We start from the raw sequence: 20065 nt of genomic DNA on the forward strand, positions 1-20065 counted from the left end.
TGTGTGTGTGTGTGTGTGTGTGTGTGTGTGTGTGTGTGTGTGTGTGTACGTACTGTCATTACTGCTATAATTTCAAGGATGGGGAAATGTGTTGATATTGTAATGATAATAATAATAGCTCATGTTTCTATGCCATTTCAGGGTTCATGAAATAAGCAGTTCTTTGACCGTGGTCCTATGAAGTAGATAGTCAAGAATTATTATGCCCATTTTACAGATGAGTGAGGATACTGAGGATTGGAGAATTTAAAGTATTTTGCCTCAAGCTTGACAAAACATTTAGCAACATAGCTGGAACTTGAAAATTGGCCCTCTGATATGACATCCTGGGCTTTGAAATACACTGTGCTGTGTCTTGTAGCAGTCTTGTTTTTTGTTTGTTTGTTTTTGGTGAGGCAATCTGGATTAAGTGACTTGCCTAGAGTCACACAGCTAGTGAGTGTTATGTGTCTGAGGTCATATTTGAACTCAGCTCCTCCTGCTTCCAGGGCCAGTGCTCTATCCACTGTGCCACCTAGCTGCCTCCACAAATGTTTTTTTTTCCCCCCTGGTCTAAGTGACTTGCCCAGAGTCACACCGCTAGTAAGAGGAAGCACCTTTGTAACTGAGATCAAGGGCCTTGCTCACCAGGGGCTTACAATTTCAATAACTTTGATAGCCTGCTCCTGAAATTCATGGAATCATAATCCACTCAAATTTATGCTCATTTTTCAAAATGATGAGATTTATGGATTTACCATACATTCTACTACACCTTTTAAAATTCACTCAAATCTTCAACCATGAAACAGTGAAATATCCTGGAAGCACCGCAGGATTTGGAGTCAGAAGACCTGAGTTCAAATTCTTCTTCTATTAAATACCTGTGCAATACTACGCAAGTCACTTAACTTCTCCCTGCCTCAGTTTTCTAATCTGTAAAATTGGAGTAATAGTAGTACCTACCTTTCAAGGTTGTTGTGGGGATCAAATAAAAGAATATCCATAAATATAAAGCACTTTGCAAACCTTCAAACATTATATAAATGCTGACTATTTTTCTTCTTATCATTATCACTTGACACCATAGTGTAAGTTTGCAGCATGCAAAGATAAATCATGTACAATCCTTGGGGTGCCTTGGCTCAGTCTACATACTTGGCTTTCTTTGACTACAGAGTGATGAATCTGAATCACTCTCCTGATTGGGTGTAAAGTGGCAGCCCCAGACTCATAAAACCCTGCGAGTTAAGGCTTTGAAATAAGTCTTGGTTCAAGAGACACTTGGGGTGTGCAGGGGGCAGTGGTCAATCTTAGAGAACAATGTTGTGGAAGTCCCACTGGATTAACTAGATGGCCTTGGGCAGCTCACTTTATTTCTGTGAACCTTAGATTCCTCATGGGTAGATGAGTTCTCAGGCCCCTTCCAGCTATGCTCTTTATTCTGTGATTCTGTGGTTTTGTGAAAGGCAAAGGATGGTGTCCACAGGGTCAGATGGCAGGCCGATAGGACAAAAGTGAAGTTTTGTTGGCTGCCTGCTTGGTTTCTCCATTGATAGATGGTGTGGTGTCATATAAAGATCAATGAATTGAAACTCGTAAGACCTGATTTCAAGCACAGGAACTTAAAAGTCAAAGGGTTCCTCAAAGGCTGTCTCCTCCAACCTGTGCCTGAACAGAATAACTCTCTATAGCATTCCCCCAAAGTGGTCATTCTGGCCAGTGATTGAAGATTGTTTATCATGGTTTAATTGAAGATTGTGAGGTGGATCTCCTGTGTTATTGAATGAAGAAACGCAGGGCTAGAGAGGTCGAGAGATGGAGCAACATCATGTCACTATGAAGAGTTAAAGTCAGGATTAGAACCCAGGTCTTCTGACTCTGAATCCAAAGCTCTTTTGTCCATGTCATGCTACTCCTCAGTGTGTATAATCATTCCAAAGCTAGAAAGATTTCAAGCTTTGGACTGGACTGACTTGGGACTATGAGTCTGAAGACTCCTATCTGAAGACCTGCTTCAGTGGTTTTGGTAAGACCCATCACCAAAAGGTTGGTCACCAGGAGATAAATTTTTTGGCCGCTACCATTTAATGAAACTTTCTACTAAGGTGTGGAGGGGCTGTGATCTACATCAATGGAGGGAGTAACCGCCCTGGCCTTGATGAAATCCTAGATCATTGAAGTATCACAATGTGTATGTATGTATGTATATGTATAGCAGCAGCCTATACATATGAGCATTTGCACAAAGCCCTCATTCTAAGTCCATGCCCAGCTGCAGCTACACTTTAGCCACTTGGTTTTTGTTTTGTTTTGTTTTCTGTTTGTTTGAAACCACACTTCATAGATGCATGACTCACTGGCTTCATTCATGTTTCCATATGTATGTAGAAACATAGCGAAGCAGACATTCCTAGAGACTTTGCAGGACAACCTCATTGAGATGGACATTCTCACCTCCTCCCGCCATGATGGTGCTTACAATGATGGGTATGTGACACTCCTGCGCCCTTCCTCTTTGCTTTCCTTCCCTGCATGAAAGCCTTCAATGGTCTCAGTGCATTCTTAAGGGTGATACCATTGGCCATACCAACCCTTAGGCAGTTTTAGGAGACCAAGAGTTTATAAATCCTTTGGGGCAACTGTAATTTCAACAGAAAGGGGTCCTGAATTAGGAGTCTGGGAAGTTTGGTCCTGGTCCCAGGTCTGCCCCTATGCAGCTTGGAGAGTCTCTTAAAGGAACACAGCATCCTGCGTGTATTAATGCCTGCCTCATTAATATGCTAATTCATGGCATCTCATTGGCTTTCATTGCCCTTTTGAAAACCATTTCATTAAGAGGAGGGTGAAGATGCTATAACCCACAAGTGCAGTTCAGTGAGGATTTGGGCTTCTTGCCTCAGCAGAGGACTTGGGTTGCTCCAAGCTTTGCTTTTTAACAGATGTTGAGTTTGCATTCATTCGAGGTCATCGTATTTCACATAGGACAGGGAAGTCCTCATGTGACCTTGGTCATACTGATCATTAAGTCTAGGCCTTTGCTTGATCTAATAACCCATTTGGATGATAACCATCATGTTTTGACATATTGACCATTTAACCTTTAAGTTAAAAATTGTTTCTGAGATTGGATTCTGTGCTAAACAACCACAAGGCATGCTATGCATGAGCTATCATATTAATCTGAAGGTAGGCCTCGCTTTCTCCCCTATCTGGCTTATACCAAACCTGATTGTGGTCTACAATTGCATTCTTAATTTTATCCCTTTTTTCATTGCTATTCCTTCCATCTTTGTCATGTGATAAAATAAACAAGATATTCTTATTTTCATTGAAAGAATTGGATTTTTTTTTCTTAACCCTTTAACAATAAATATGGGGAGGCAACTTAGCATAGTGTACCAAGAGCCAGCCTTGGAGTCAGGAAGACTGAGTTTGAAAAGCTGTGTGGTTATGGGCAAGTCACTTAACTTGGTGCCCCATGCAGCTGAATTACAAACAAGTTGCTGACCTGCTTCGGTGGAGAAATTTCTGCATAGGGAATTCCTTACACTGATGAACTCCCAGGTCCAGACCAAAAAAAAAATCAGATCAAATACATATTTTATATGACAATTTTGTATAATGATTTTTCATTGGAGATAGAACTTTTGGTATACTCTGTGTCTATACACATACATATATTCTCTTTTTAAAGATCTTTCTTAGGGGTTCAGATTATATCTGGGTCAACTGACCTATATTTGGACTAATATGATATTTTCCATTTTAACAGCGACCTTGAACAACTTCTACTCTTGTGTAATATCACTTTGTAGTCTCAGACTCAGAAAGGATAAGATTTTTGTGTTTCACGGAACCCTTTGACAGTCTGATGCAACCTGAGGACCTCTTCTCAAAATCAAATTTTTAAATGCCTAAAATGCATAGAATTACAAAGGAAGCCAATTTTATGGAAATAAAGTTATCAAAATATTTTTTTAAATGAGTTCACAGACCCCAGGTTAAGAAACCCTGGTGCAGAGAATGTTTTGAGTAGGAATTCCAAAGACCTGGTATGTTAAGCATCATATTTCTGGCCATCATGTGACTTTTCACTGTGGCTGGACTTGGTGGTGATTTTAGATATTTATCTCCTGCGCTACATGGATCACGTAAATAGGCTTCCATTTTAAAAACGTGACTCTTTTTTGTGATATAGAAGCACCAAGAAAGTGGACAGTAGTAGGGTGAGATCAATTGCTTTGTCTTTTAGCCTCTTGGTTTTACGTGGGGATAAAAGACAAGCGTGCTTAGAATATGTCCTTAGATGGTGCCACAATGACCTTTGTCAAGTAGTTTGTTCCCTGAAGTATCTTGTCCCAAGGTCACAAAACATCTGGGGCTCTTTATGCCCCGGCCCCTGTCCAGTTGGTAAAGCCCTCAGTATATCCTTGGGGATGCCTCTCACTGTCTTATCCACTTCCCCATGGAGATGCCTCTCGGTGTTGAAATGTTTGTGGTAGTCTCTTGTACTTGTGACATTGTGACCCTTACTGACCTCTTCTCCTGTTGTCTCTCTGGTTCTACTGATTGTTTAACTTTCTTTGCATGGCTCAGTCTGTCTTGTTTTTGTTTTTTTTAACCAACCCCAGTGGGTCTCACTCTTACCTTACTCACCTTCTTTCTCCCTTAAGTACAAACCCACTCACCGGGTCTGGTGTCTTTTTCATGAATGACCAACAAGCCTTGTCCTTTCTTCCCACAGGCACTTCCTGTTTAAGCCGGGAGGTACATCGCCCCTCTTTTGTACCACGTCTCCAGGATACCCACTGACGTCCAGCACGGTGTACTCTCCTCCCCCTAGGCCCCTCCCACGGAGCACGTTTTCCAGGCCTGCCTTTAATCTTAAGAAACCCTATAAGTACTGTAACTGGAAGTGCGCTGCGCTCAGCGCTATCATCATCTCGGTCACACTGGTGGTCCTGTTGGCGTATTTTGTCGGTAAGTATGTTTTACCCACTTTGGACCTTACCTTCTTTTCATTCCTGTGTTCCTGTGGTTTCTCTTTGACTTGGTTCACCGCACCTGTAGGAAGCCTGACTGTTCAAACAGCCCGTGAGGCCATAACCGAGACACCACTGACCGCCTGGTGGCCCTGATTGTCTGGGATATCGGTCTCACAAACTTCAAAATATTAAATAATGGCAGACATCACAGTTCCTGTCATTGCACAATACTCCGATGGAAATGGTGTTGTGGCAGAGAAGAAAATTTAACTGCGTTTTGTTCATCCGGTGGTGACTGAGTGCCTGCCCGGCTGGAAGGAGCAGTCACTGGGACCACCAGCCTAGATTGGCATTGACTACTCGGGCACTGGGGAACAGACAGCATCACATCACAGCATGTGTCATCCACTGGTCCAGTCCCTTGCCAGGCCTGGATTCTGTTCGATGATCACCTCCATGCCAAATGTTTTTCATGTGGTCTCTTTTTTATTGTGGGGGGTCCTCCCACTGTTTCTGGATGTTCTGGAAGAAGGTTTCATCCTGCATCATAGAACCAAAGAACCTGAGACTTGGAAGGGAACACGGAGGGCATCTAAACCAACCCTTACCTAAAGAAGACATCCCCTCCTTCAACATCCTTGGTGAACACAGAAAATCCACGTGTACAGCTTAGGTCCTGATACTTTGGCTTAAAGAATCTGTGATTTTTGTAGGCGTGGATGCTGATTGGTAGTGTGGGTACTTTGCCAACACAGACCATAACTCCTGTCTGCCTTAGGACATGGTTTATTGAGTTGTTTTCCCTAAAAAAATGACTAGGCAGGGGACACTCTCTGGGTAGACTTCTCTGCAAGTAGCAAAACCGATTCTCAGACAACAGACATGGAGCCAAGATGGAGCCTATCCTGGAAACCTTCCTAACTTGGTAGATGGATAAAGCATTTGTTAATCACTTACCACGTGCTTGAGACTGCCAAGCATGGTAGGACTTTCTATGTTTTCTGTCCCCTTGGCACAGTCTTCAGGAACCCAGGGTCACCCACCAGTGGAAAGGATGCATTCCAGGGAGACATTGTTTGAAGTAGATTCTGATATCTTGCCAGAGCAGCCTGTGAATAAAATCCAAAGTCAGCTACAGAAATTCTTCATATGCTGATGTTTTCCCTTAACCCATCCAAGGTGTGAATAAGTTCCATAATATTAATAAGACAAATTTCCATGTTTCAGTTGGGCATAAGGAAGAACTTTCTATTGGGTAGAATTGTCCAAAAAAGGAATTGACTGTCTCTGGAGATAACAAGTCGCTCTCCTGGGTCAGCTAGGTGGCACAGCGGATAGAGCACCGGCCCTGGAGTCAGGAGGACCTGAGTTCAAATCTAGTCTCAGACACTTGATACTTACTAGCTGTATGACCCTGGGCAAGTCACTTAACCCTGATTGCCTCAGCCCCCCCAAAAAAATAGAAGACAAGTCCCTCTTCGGTAGAGGATAAGGCATTATATTTTAAGTCAGGAAGACCTCGATTAAAATCCTACCACAGATACTTACTAGCTGTGTGACTCTGGAAAAGACATCCTCTCTAAGCCTTAGTTTCCTCAGTTTCAGATAAGGGGTTTGGACTCGAGAACTTCTGAAGTCCCTTTTAATTCTAAATCTTTGCTACTATAATCCCTCAAAGCAAGGGTTCTTAGCTTCTTTTTTGACATGGACTTCTCAGAATAATATATTTAAATGTAGTAAATAAAATACCTAATAATAATAGCTAGCATTTACATAATGCTTTAGGTTTGCAAAGTGCTCTACATGTTATCTCATTACACAGGACCACACCATGGCTTTGAAATACAGTTATCAAAGTATTACAAGTTGTAAGTTCTCAGGCCCCCTCCCCCAAAGTTTGTCTATCCACAAACCCCTTGGTGGACCACGGAGCCCGTGGTGTAAAGGATATTTCAGAAAATTGAGTGCTTACTTATTGGGAATGCTATAGAGGGGATTCCCGGCTCTGGCGAGGAGTTGAAGTAGATGGTCCCTAAGAATCCTGCCAACTTTAGCTCCCTTTGGTTCCACAATGCAGTATGCCAGATGACATGCATCGTGGAATTGTGGTGGACAACTGATTTCTGAGTAAGGAAACTTGGTCCAGGTGCTGGCTCTGTGACATAGAGGTGACCAAGGCTTTCACTGCTGTGGACTCTAAGGCCCTAAGATGCAGGATGGCTGCAGAACTGAATTTATCGAGGGAGTTTTCTCTGTGGAAGCAAAAAAAAAGGGATAACCAGGGAGCGCATGTATTAGCTTAGTGAATGCCACGTGGCTGGGGTATGCTGAAAGCTGCAACAGAATTACCCTGGGAGTGAGGCCAGTCAGGCTTCAGGCTAACCAAGAGGATCATTGACTGCCTGACAGAATTAAGACCAGGAAAGGGAAAGGACCCTGGAGGAGTCATGGGAGAGGTTAGCCAGTAAATATTTATTAAGCACTTGCTATATGATAGATGCCTCTAGGGACACAAAAAAAGACAAAAAAAAAAAAAAAACCAATCCCTCCAGGAGCTCATAATCTACTGGGAGAGACAACAGTGTCAGCAAACATTTATTAAGCACCGACTCTATACTAAGGCACTGTGCTAAGCACTAGGGATACAGAAAGAGACAAAAGACTGGCCATACCCTCAAGGCTCCATTGACAGAAGCATAATTTCCAGGCAGGGATAGGGAGGAGATAGTCCTGCTCTACTCTGCCCTGCTTATACCATATTGGGAGTATTGTATTATGTTCTGGGTGCCCCATTTGAAGTAAGTGATTGATAACTGGAGAGTAATAATAACTAGCATTTGTATTGGGCGTTAAGGTTTGCAAAGCACTTTAATGTTATCTCATTTGATCCTCACAATAAACCTGGGCAATAGAGGCTATTGTTATCCCCATTTTACAGTTGAGGAAACTGAAGTAGACAGAAGTTAAGTGATTTGCCCAGGGTCACAGAACTAGTAAGTGTCTGAAGCTGGATTTGAACTCAGGTCTTCCTGACTCAACAGCTAGCACTCTGTTCCTTGTACCATCTCACTCCTAGTGGTCCAGAGGAAGACACCTTGGGTGGGGTAAGGCCTCAAGTACGTGCCATATAAAGGTCAGCTGAAAGAATCAGGTATTTTTAGCCTTGAGAAGAGAAACTATATATATATATATATATATATATATATATATATATATATATACACATACACACACACACATATATACACACACACACACATATGTACACACACACATATACACACATATATATATACACACTATATATACATATATACACACATATATTGATATAAGGAAAAACTTCCCAAGAATTAGAACTATCCCAGTGTAAAATAAGTAGGGGTCCCCTCTCACTAGAAAGCTTCAGGGAAAAGCCCCATGACTACTTCTGGGGGATGTTGTTGAGAGCTTTCTTATTCAGGCATGGGTTAGCTGGACGGCCTCCAAGGTCCAGTCCAACTTTGAGATTCCTTGATCCCAAAGCTTGAGTCAGAGGACCCAGCTTCCATTCTCACTTTGCTTTTTACACGCTTTACATTGTTGGAAAAGTCCTGTCTCCTCCCTGGCTCTCCATTTCCTCTTCTGTTGGTACACGTCCCTTCCTTACATCCCTTCTCACTCTAAATTCTGTGATGTTATGGTTAGAGCAGGACATGCTGTCTTCCTTCTTTAACCTAGAAGTTTATACATTTTGATCTAAGGGTCTTCAAGAGCTGATGAGATGCGAGCAAGGCTTGTCCAGTTGAACTGTCATAAGTATGGCCCGTAATTAGTCATTTCTGAAAGAACCATCAATTATTAAAAATCAAATTAATCAGTTCAGCTTCAGACAAACATACTTAACAAAGACTCTCCACAAGACCAACTGATCTAATCAGTAGGCAAAAACTCAGATTTTAATTAGATTTTTGGTGAAAAATTGTGTTTAATTTCAAGTATAATCAATTATTAATTACTATAATGAGCAAGTCAGACTGGGTTTACTAATTAACTCATTTAAAAATTATGAATAACCTTTTCATTTGTAATTATTTTCTACATCTTGTCAAGTAAGAGATAAAAATTGTATCACCTAACCAGCAGAGAAGGGAGAAAGAGAAATCAAAAGAAATTGATGTTTTGACTTTTTTTAGGCAATTTTGACGTTAGCCCATAGCACCATAATTCCAGGATGATCGTGTTAGGAGTTTTTTTTTTTTTTTTTTTAGTTAACAGTTTGAAAGTTTCTTCTGAAATGAGCAGCCACTGACCTTTTGTATCTAAACATCCTATGCGTGGGCATGAAGGTCTTAATTGTCATCTACCACTATCAAAGAAAAGAGAAGTAGAAATTAATATTATCTCCTGTTACCCACAGATGTCTGTGGGTATTGATTTCCATGTATCTGCAGTAAATTTAAATTATTATGGATTAAGCCAGTTGGAGTTAGGAGGGACCAAAGGAGTAACCAGCTCAACCTTTTTGTGGTGTGGAGGAAGGAGCTGAGACCAAGGAAGGGAAAGATCACATAAGGAGGTGGTGAGAGGACAAGGGACTGAAAACTTTGCCTCCTTAACGTTGGCACGTTACTCTTTCCCCTGTCCTACATGACCACCATTCTGGTCTGAGCAGCGAATGTACGTCAGAGTAATGTGATTGCAGTACCAAGTTAGCATGAAGGACCTCTGTGGGACCTCTCCTTGAATAGAGTTGTTTCCAAGGACCATCCTTTCAGATTTGGAATTTGTCAAATTTTTTATTTTTTTTTTTATTTTTATTTATAGTTTTATCTTTCTCTTGCCACCCTTCCTTCCTTCCTTCCTTCCTCACCACCCCACTCTTTCTCTCTCCCTTCGTTGCTCTCTCCCTCCCTCTCTCTTTACTTTCCCCCTTTCCTTCCTTCTGTTTTCTTGCTTCCTTTATTAAATCCTTTTTCTTACCTTCCTTCTGCCTTTTCTTCCTTCTTCTTTCCCTTCCTTTCTCCCTCTCCAAACTCTCCCTCTTTCCCTCTCTTTCTTCCTTTCGACATATTCTTTGCCAACCCCCTAGTATAAGTTCTCATTACTTTGGTTTGGATCTAATGGTTCTCTCTACACCCAGGCTCCCTCTCCTCTCATGCATCTTTCTAGGTTAATCTTTTAGCATAGACATGATCATGTAGCTTTCAGGGGCTCCTCACTGCCTATTTTTCCCACTTAAGCTAGCATTTAAGACCCTCCGCAAGGGTCTTGTGTCTGTGTGACAGCAAATTTTCCAGCCTCAGTTTAGTCTCCTCCCATCTAAACACTCCATACTCAAGCCACACCCCAGGCCCCAGTGGGTCTTAGCTGTGTGGGGTTTTCTCGGCTACTGCAGTGGTTTGCTATTTCCTTCTCCAGTGGATTGAGGCAAACAAAGGTTGAATGACTTGCCCAGGGTCATATAGTTAATGAGTGTCTGATGCTGAATTTGAACTCAGATCTTCCTGACTCCAGGCTCAGCAATCTATCCACTGAGTCATCTAGCTGCCTCCAACGCAAACAGGTTAAGTGACTTGCTCAGGGTCACACTGCTACTAAGTGTCTGAGGCCAGATTTGAACTCCCGTCTTCCTGACTCCAAGCCCAAGACTCTTTCCACTGAGTCATCTAGACATAGCAGGTGTTTAAGGAGTATTTATCACCTGACTGTCTCCCTCTATTACATTCAGTAGTGCCACCATTCTCCTTTCTGTGTTCTAAGATTCTTCCATCTCTAACATGCTCTGTAGTAGGAATCCCTCTAACCCCAATACTTGTTAATTCTATGACAGCCTAGTACTCTTGTCCAAGTCACTTCAATTTGCCCGGCCTCAGTTTCCTTCTCTGTAACATGAGGAGCTTGATCAAGGTGATCCCTAAAGAGGGTCCGTCCAGCTCCAAATGAGTGTGGTTCTGTGACTTGATAGAGTGTGCAGGGGGCAGACCGACGTCGGGAAGACTTCCCGTATGTAACAGACAAAGGAGTAGCTATGACCTTCAGCGGTGGGTTTGAATAGGCTTAGTAGCCAGGTGGGGATGTTGAGTCAGAGGACCCAGCTTCCATTCTCACTTTGCTTTTTACACGCTTTATATTGTTGGAAAAGTCCTGTCTCCTCCCTGGCTCTCCATTTCCTCTTCTGTTGGTAGGAAACGGTTTGCACCTTCCCCAGCTGCTGATTGCAAGTTGCTTTGAGAGAGAGAGAGAGAACACATGCTTAAAGTGGTAATAGTTTAATTTACAAGTGAGAACATGACTCAGCCTAATTGCCCTTCTTGAGAAGAGGCTGACTATTGGAGATCTTTCCTGGTTGAAACACCCTTGCGGTTTGCTTCTTGGTCTTCTGGTGTTAGGGAGTCAAGATTAGGTAGCTCAGGTGCTCTTTAGCCGAGGCAGACGTTAGCCAGCCGTGGCATTAATCGTGACACGTGTAGTTGTGACAGTCATGAGAAATGTTCGTTCATCTCGCTCAGCTCCTTACCTAGGGTTTGTCATTTGTCACCCCATATTGCCTTGGCATGTATTTTGTATTTACTTGAGAGGAAACATGATATAATGGATAGGGGCCTCAGAGCCTGGGATTAAATCCCACTTCTGGCCTTTACTGGCTTTGTGACCTGTGTTTGCCTCAGTTTCCTTATCTGTAAAATGGGGGTAATAATAGTATATTCCTCCCAGGATTGCTGTGAGGATCAAATAAGATGATATTTGTAAAGGAGTTAGCATAGTGCCTGGCACTGAGTAGGTGCCATATAAATGCTTATTCCCTTCCATTCCCCCCTCCCCCACCACGAAATCTGAGGTCCGTTCTTTATCTTGTCTCTGTCTTTTAATTGACTTATATATACCATGTTGTGTCCCTCGATAGACTATAAACTCCTTGAGGTCAGGGACTGTTTGATTTTTTTTATCTCTGTATCCCCAGCACGTAGCAAAATACTTGGCATAGAGTAGGTCCTTAATGAATGCTAATGGATTGATTGCCAAATAGCAGCCCTGTACATATTTAAAGACAGCGACCATTGCTTTCCTAAGTATTCCATCTCCAGGCTAATCATCCTTAGTTTACAGGATTACAATTTACAGGGTTCAAAGAAACCTTAGGCATCACTGAGGCATCCACATTAGGCTGTGGGCTTCTTGGGGAGCAGGGACTGTTTTTTACCTTTGTTTGTATCCCCAGCACTCCACACAGTCCCTGGCCCAAGGAGGTGCTCAACAAATGTTTGATGACTACTTAATTCAAGTTGTACTTTAACAGGAATCCTTACTAGAGGATAGCAGGAAGATTTGATTATACTTACAAGCTGTCTGACCCTGGGCAACTGACTCAGTCTCCTCAGTTGTAAAATGGGAATAATAATAGCATCTACCTGTCAGGGTCATTGTGAGGGTAAAGTTATAAAGTACTTTGCAAACCTTACAATGCTGTATATAAGTACTAGCTATTATTAATTATTACTAGAAAGCTCAAGTCAAAAGCTTAATTCAGCCAACATGTATTAAGCTCATGCTATGTGGAAGGTCCTAGGTAAGATACTAGGAATGGCTCTTCTTGAAGACCACCTGGAACAGCAATGTCTCTACTTCCTCAGACAGCTCTTTCTACTTTGTGTGGCTCTGACTGTTAGCAAGTTTTTTTCTTATGTCAAGACACAATCTGCCTCCCTACTACTGCTGCCCATTGGGTCTGGCTTTCCCCTTTGGTTGACTCTCAAGCTGATCCTTAACGTGACAGTATTTTGAGTTCTTCATCCTTCCTCTGGCCAGTCTTCATCTTGTCAACGTCCTCTTCACATCGTGGTGCCCAGACCTGAACACAATACTCCAGATGTGATCTGACCAGGGTAGTAGACGGTGGAACTCTCAACTCCCTCATTCGGGACCCTATTTCTAGAACTATGGAATAGGAGATTCCAAATACCATGAGTGCAAGCATATTGGATAATTAACTCTTTTCAAAAGACTGAATTCTATTGTGAGATAGATATTTGTTTATAATTGACTCAATGTACTAGCAGGTTTTGATTGACATGATTTATGTAAAAAGAACTGCTGCTCTCTAGCTGTTTATATTGTGGGGCACAGCCTAAGGCCAGAGGTGAGAACCTTATTTACACTTGTTCTTGGTTTGTGTATCAGGGCCAAGGTACCTTCTCTCTCTGGGCGTGGGGTTTCCCATGTTTCATCATGGATCTGGCAGTGCTTTTTCATCAGTCTCCCTCAGCATTCTATGATGAAGGTCAACCTATAAATGATCATAAAACCATTTGTAAATATAAAGTTTCAGTGAAATGTGACAGACTCATCATTTATGGACAAATTCTCTGTCAAGGGCCCTTTTGTAGCGCATTCCCTTGAAGTGGATGGATCATGAAAGCCATTTGCCAAATCCAATTATAGGGCAGGAAAGACGTCTTTAGCTGGAGGAAATGACAAGGAGGTTTCTGCTTTGCAGTTTACCCAATGGGCTTCATTCACACTTGTCTAGCTCAATGCCACTGCCTGTTGTAGCAGAAAAAGCAATGAACTTAGAGTCAGAAGACCTGAGTGTGAATCTTGGTTCTGGTGAGTATTAACTACGTGAACTTAGAGAGTCATTGAATCACTTGGTACTTCAGTTTCCGCATAAAGTAAAACGTGGATAAAGTATTTATATACCTTGCCTCACAGGCTTGTTGTCAGGAAAGCTCGCTGTAATTATTAAAGAACCATAAACATGTGAGTTCATGCAGTTGTAAGATTTAGAGCTAACAGAGACCTTAGCAGTCATCTAATTCAATGTCCTACACCCCCCCCCAAAAAAACCGACCCATTTTCCAAATGAGGAAAATATGATTTAGCAAGGATAAATTGCTTGCTCAAAGTTCCCAGTAAATTAGTAGCACAAACAGGCCTTGGACCCAGGGTCTCTGACTGCAGATTCAGCAATCTTGCTGCTAAGCCATATGACCTCTCTTTGTACCATCATATTTGTGGGATATAAAGAAAGATCTTCTGGTCCATGGTGTCTACACTTTGGCGCCATCTGTCAGTATTTTCCTTTTGAAGGTGATGCCCTCTTCTGATGACACTCGCTCAACCAAGTGACGTATGGTGGTTCAAAGCAGGTTGCAGCCAGTTTCCACCAATGAAAAGTAGATTCAGTGAAATACCAGAGTACAATTCGTAGTTAAATTTTGTCTTGTGGAGGGAAAAACCCCAGTTTATATCCACTTTTTTTGGTCTTGTGACATAAGTAGTACAAGTATTATCAGCCCCATCTCAGAGATTACAGAGTCACAGAATTTGAGAGTGAGAAGGTACCTCAGTGGCCGGCTAGCCCAGCCTAACCCTACAGAGAAGGGACGCCCACTATAGTGTGTCCAACAAATGGTCCCCCGGCCTCTGCTTGCAAGCCCTCCATGGAGGAAGAACCTGCCACCCTTTGAGGCGGCCTGTTCCACCTTCAGACAGCCCTGATTGTTGGAAAGTCTTTCCTGATATTGAGCCTAAATCTGCCCCTTTGCACCTTCCAGTTGAAGCTGCTGCTTCTTCCTTCTTCTTCACACTTCATTCAAGGCCCTTCACTGTTAGTTTGTGCTCTCTGGTGCCCAGAACTGAACACTAGATGAGTTTTGGTGAGCATGAAATATAGGGGAACCATCATCCTCCTATTCTTGGAAACTGCCCCTCTTAGTGGAGCCCGATATTACATTAGCTGTATCAAACTTCTAACTACCATTGAGCTTGCAATCCCTCTAAAAACCCCAGATCCTTTTCAGGAAAACTGCCATATAACCATGTCTCTCCCACCTTGTACTGGCAGAAATCATTTTTGGGACTCAAGTGTAAGACTTTCTATTAATCCCTGTTGAATTTCGTCTTACTAGATCCAGCCCAGTGTCTTTCAGTATCTTTTTAGATCCCAACTCTATTATCCAGTATCAGCCTCCCCAGATTCATTTCATCTGTAAGATAGATGAGCAATCCGTCTAAGTCATTGTTAAAAATGTTAAATAGCACGAGTCCGGGCATGTATTCCTAGGGTACTCCATTAGGGACCCTTTGCCATGTTGACATTGAACCAATAATACTTATTCTTTACGTCTAGCCATCTGTCCAGTTCTGAATTCATCTCATTATATTATTGCTTAATCCATATCCCTTCATATTCTTCAAAAATATAAAAAGATTTGCTGCAATTTAGATAAATTATACCCACAGCATTCGCCTTATCTGCTAGGTAGGTAATCCTGTTAAAAAGGAAATCAGGTTAGTTTGGCATGAACTAGTCTTGTGAATGGCAGTTAGGTGGTACAGTGGATAGACTGCTGGAGTCAGAAAGGCTCATCTTTCTGAGTTCTAATCTGATCTCAGACACTTACTAGCTGCATGACCCTGAGCAAGTCACTTAACCTTATTTGCCTCAGTTTCCTCATCTGAAAAATGAACTGGAGAAGGAAATGGCAAACCTCTTCAGTATCTCTGCCAAGAAAACCCCAAATGGGATCACGAAGAGTTGGACACGATTGAAACAACTGAATGATTCTCGATGAAACCATGCTGCGGGGGCAGCTCGGTGGTGCAGTGGATAGAGTACTGGCCCTGAAGTCAGGAGGACCAGAGTTCAAATCCGCCTCTAGACCAAACACTTAATGCTTACTAGCTGTGTGACCCTGGGCAAGTCACTTAACCCCAATTGCCTAAAAAATAATAAAAAAAAAGAAACCATGCTGGCGGTTTGTAATTGCCACTTCCTTTCTATGTCTACCAGCAATCTCCTTCATCGTTCATTCCATAATTTTCACAAGCTCAATATCGTAGGTAAGAATTCTAAGGCCCAGAGGAAGAAGTGACTTGATTAGAAGCACACAGACAGAGTTCCTGAAGAAATCTTCTTTAATTGAAAGAGGAAGGTATTAAAATTTGAGATCAAGGAAGAAAATTTTCGATGCTGATCTTGCTCGGTTATGTCCCTCTGGTCTTTTCACACTTTAAAGTGTCGCAGAGGTATTTAGAATTTAAAATGTGATTTGTTGAACCAGATCCTAACTTGACATCCCCTTTACTTTTCAAGTATTCTTATACCTTTCTCCTCCCCCTTCCCCACATGTTCTTTGACCAGTGACATTGGCCTTCTTGTACAAGATCTCCCAACTCCAGGCATTTTAGCTGGCCTTTCCCCAGGCCTAAAATTTTCTCCCTTTTGGTATCAATGTCCTGGCTTCCTTGGCTCCCTTCAAGTCCCAGATAAAATCTCACCTTCTAGCAATCTATCCATAGTTCTCTTTATAACAAACAGTAGTTCTCTTTATAACAAACAGGTAGTTACATTTATTATATTTATATTTATAATAAATAGGTAGTTCTGTTAATAACAAAGAAAACATCTCCTACCTTCCTAAAGGAAAACTTGGACTTCATACCTACTCCCTGTACTCTCTGAAGTGCTGTCATGTGGAACTCAAGTCAACTAGTGTATATTAAGGACTTACCATGTACCAAGAAATGTGCTGATTGTTAGAGGTACAAAGAATGGCAAAAAATAGCCCCTACTTAACAATGAGCTTATGGTCTGACCATGCAAACAACTATGTAGAAACAAGATACAGACAGGATAGAATGGAGATAATCTCAGAGGGAGGGAAGGCACTAAGATTAAGAAGCATGAGGAAAGGAAATAGATTTATCCCATCTTGGATCCAGAGGGAAAAGCAAGGACCAGTGGGGACCAAGGATCTAATATCTGGGAAAATTCCTAATAGTTATAACTCTCCAAAAATGGAATGAGTTGGGGCAGCTAAGTGGCACAGCACCAGCCCTGAAGTCAGGAGGATCTGAGTTCAAATGCGGCCACAGACCAAACACTTGACACTTACTAGCTGTGTGACCCTGGGTAAGTCACTTAACCCCAATTGCCTTTTTTAAAAAAATGGAATGAGTTGCTACAGGAATCTCATAAATGACAGAACCAGAATGTGCTTTCCATTACACTACATCACAGCATACCCACAACCTCAATGAAAGTCTTCATACAAAAGCTGGATCACTACTTGTCATGGTGCATGGTACAAGGGGTATGCTTTGTTAGGTCCAAGTGGAATTAGACAAGCTACAAAGTCCTCTCCAACTCCAAGATGATAGAATTCTTTGATTCTAAGATATTAGAGAAAGATGGAAATAAGGATTTAAACAAAATCATGTAATTTTTAATATAATGATTTAACAGTAATCAAAGGATGCTTATTAAGTAGTGAGCAGCTGCAAGTATTTAAGCAAAAGCATGATAACTGCTTGTTAAAAGGTGGTATTAAAAGGTATGGGGAGGGGAATGAGGCAGGTTTCTGCATTTGGTGGAAGACTGAAATAGCAGACCTCTAAGAACATTGGACTGGGTATGGGAAAATCTGTTTTCTACACCAGGTTCTGCTGTTAATGAGCTGACCTTTTAATGGCCTTGGTCAAGTTACTTCACGTCTCTGGGCCTGTTTCTACCTCGCAAAGTAAGAGTATTGGACCAAATGATCTCTGAAATCCCTTTCAGAACCAACCCTTGTCTTGTAGTCAAAAGTTCTGGGTGTTGGTCTTGATTTGGAAACTTAATGACTGTGAAATTCTGAGTTACTTAACCATAATCCTCAGTTTCTTCCATTCTAAAAATAGGTATCATAATTCTCACCCAGTGAGGAAAGCTCTTTGTAAATATTAAAGAGAAAATTTAAGCACTATATATAAAACAAAGCTATTCATGCTGACTTCTTTTTACCTTTGCTGTAATAGTCTGTATTCCAGAGACTTTCCAGCTCTGGCACTCTGTGTTCTGTTTTGAGGTCACTTCTACCACTGTCCTTCTCACCTTTGGGGTCTCTTCCAGCCCTAACATTCAGTGTTTCAGGGTCCCTGTCAGTTCTCACATTCTATATTTGCCTTTTTCAGTTTCCATCAGAGGTCAGGACAATTAGAACTTTTCCCAAAGTAAAACTGAGAAGCATATTTGAACTTTTACCTTTGTCCTCCTGTTTCTATTTAAGATCTTGGACTTTTACCAAACTTTGTTTCACCTATCCTTTGTCTTTGCTTCATCCATCAGCTGCCGTGTTTAGCTGAAAGTAGATAGGCAAACTCAGAAAGGAGGAAAGTGATTTTTGCCTTGTATGGGTCAGATCCTTGTAAGGTTTCTGTAAACACTTGGAGGCATAGAAAGGACAGAGCATTTCTGTGCTGGGGTTAGGGCTTAACTAGCCTATTTACCTGATTTCTGTTCTAAGTCCCTTAGTTTGTGGCTTACTAATTTCTCTAGCTGATCACTACTGTGCAAATACTTTCTTCCTGAACATTCAAGTGGTGAATTGTGAGCCTTGAACTGCTTTCTGTTTGGAAATGAACTGGCTTTATAATAACAAAAGCCCACCTATCTTTAGTATATTATGGTTTATAAAGCACTTTCTCAGGGTGTATATTATTAGTCCCAGTTTTACAGATGGGGAAACTGAGACCTTAAGGGGTAAAGTGAGTTGTCTAAGGTTATACATCTGGTCAGTGGCAGAGCTATATTTGATACCAAATCCTAGAACCAAAACTCTAGCTTCTGTTTTAACCATGTATCTCCTTCATTTCCCTTCCTTTACTTTTCTCTCTCCTTTTCCTCTTTCATCATTTCCCCTACCCTTTCTGCTTTCCTTTCTGTTACTTTGTCTCTTTTCTTTCTCCCTTTTTCTCTGTTAATTGTCTCTCCTTCCTTCTTTTCTTAAAAAAAGGATTGATATTTTTGACCCAGTATCCACTTCCCAAGAAACACCCAAACAAACCTCTTTACAAAGTACATTCCCTGAAAAGAGGTTGATTATTGAGTACTAATAGAAAAGTAGAATGTACCCTTTTTCATTCCCCATTGCATTTGAAAAAAGTTTTGTTTTCTCTTTGTATTTGCTTCTTTTTTTTTTCTAATCTTTCTGTATGATGTCCTTTGGCTCTGCTTCTCTTTTTTTGCTTAATTCTATACAAGTTATTTCCATGATTCTCTAAATGGTTCATATTTGCCATTCTTTAAATTACAGTAAAATTCTATTACATTCACATTCCACAATTTGCTCAGGGAATTTCCCAGTTGTTGGGCACGTGTTTTGTTTCTAGCTTTTTGTTATCATGGATGATGTTGCTAGGCATTTTTAATATGTATGGATCTCTTCTTTCTTTTACTGACCTCTTTGGACTTGGAGTCCCAGGATATAATACCTTTCGTTATCAAGAAGGGTCAGAGGAAGCGGTAGTGGGGAAGTGAATTGAATGGGAAGTTCATGTCCATAGGAGCCACGTCTGAGCCCCACTGTCTACAACGATAGTATTGTTACCAAAAATGTGTGTGGGCCTGCTGGGGCACCATGCTCTCAGGCTTCTGCTTAATGCACGATAATGACTATCCCTGTCATGTAGGATATTACTGTTAGTGTTTCACCCACTACTTTTTCTTTTAAATTAAATTTTTACTTTTTCATCACCAGCATTTCTGGTTATGTCCCCCTCCCTTTACGCAGCATATCCTGCAGTCAACCCTTCTTTGTAACAAAGAAAAACGGTGAAGTAAAACTACCAGGCCCAGTGACTGCATCTGATAATGTATGCATCCTTCTGCCTTTATAGCTCCCTGCCTCTCTTCTGAGAAGGAGATAGGTTTCATTACCAGTTTTTTGGGACTATAATCATTAGTTTTTCAATTACTCAGTACTCACCTTACTTTTTCATTTACATTACTGTAGTCATTGTGTATGTATGGTCTTCCTTATTTCACTCTGAATCAGTTCAGATAACTCTCCCCAGTTTCCTGTTATTTCCTCATTTGTCATTTCTCACTGCCAAACTTTTTTACATCGTTTTACATTTATGTTCCACAACTGGTTCAGACATTCCCCCAGTCAATTAACATATATTTGTTTCTAGCTCTTTGCTACCACAAGAGTGCTGCTTTTGGGGTGAATTCCAAATTGATATCCTGAATAGTTGGACCTCCACTGGCTCCTTTCAAAGGTAGAAAACCAAATCTTCCAGTTATGTCTAGGGAAGTACCTTAGGGAAGAACCAAAAAATTACTTGGGAGAAAT

The 20065-nt window shown here is 41.4% G+C and overlaps 1 protein-coding gene across 1 annotated transcript in view; it reads left to right on the forward strand.

Annotated features, from left to right (window-relative positions):
• LOC114032701 (teneurin-4) overlaps nucleotides 1–20065 on the forward strand; it is a 412175-nt gene that overhangs the window by 109518 nt on the left and 282592 nt on the right. Inside the window, exons 5-6 of the mRNA XM_027848083.1 lie at nucleotides 2371–2469; nucleotides 4727–4962. Coding sequence (XP_027703884.1) covers nucleotides 2371–2469; nucleotides 4727–4962 — 335 coding nt within the window. The remainder of the gene's footprint in view (nucleotides 1–2370; nucleotides 2470–4726; nucleotides 4963–20065) is intronic.

This window comes from Vombatus ursinus, unplaced genomic scaffold (assembly GCF_900497805.2).
Source record: "Vombatus ursinus unplaced genomic scaffold, bare-nosed wombat genome assembly UNPS02005659.1, whole genome shotgun sequence".
Classification (NCBI taxonomy): Eukaryota; Metazoa; Chordata; class Mammalia; order Diprotodontia; family Vombatidae; genus Vombatus; species Vombatus ursinus.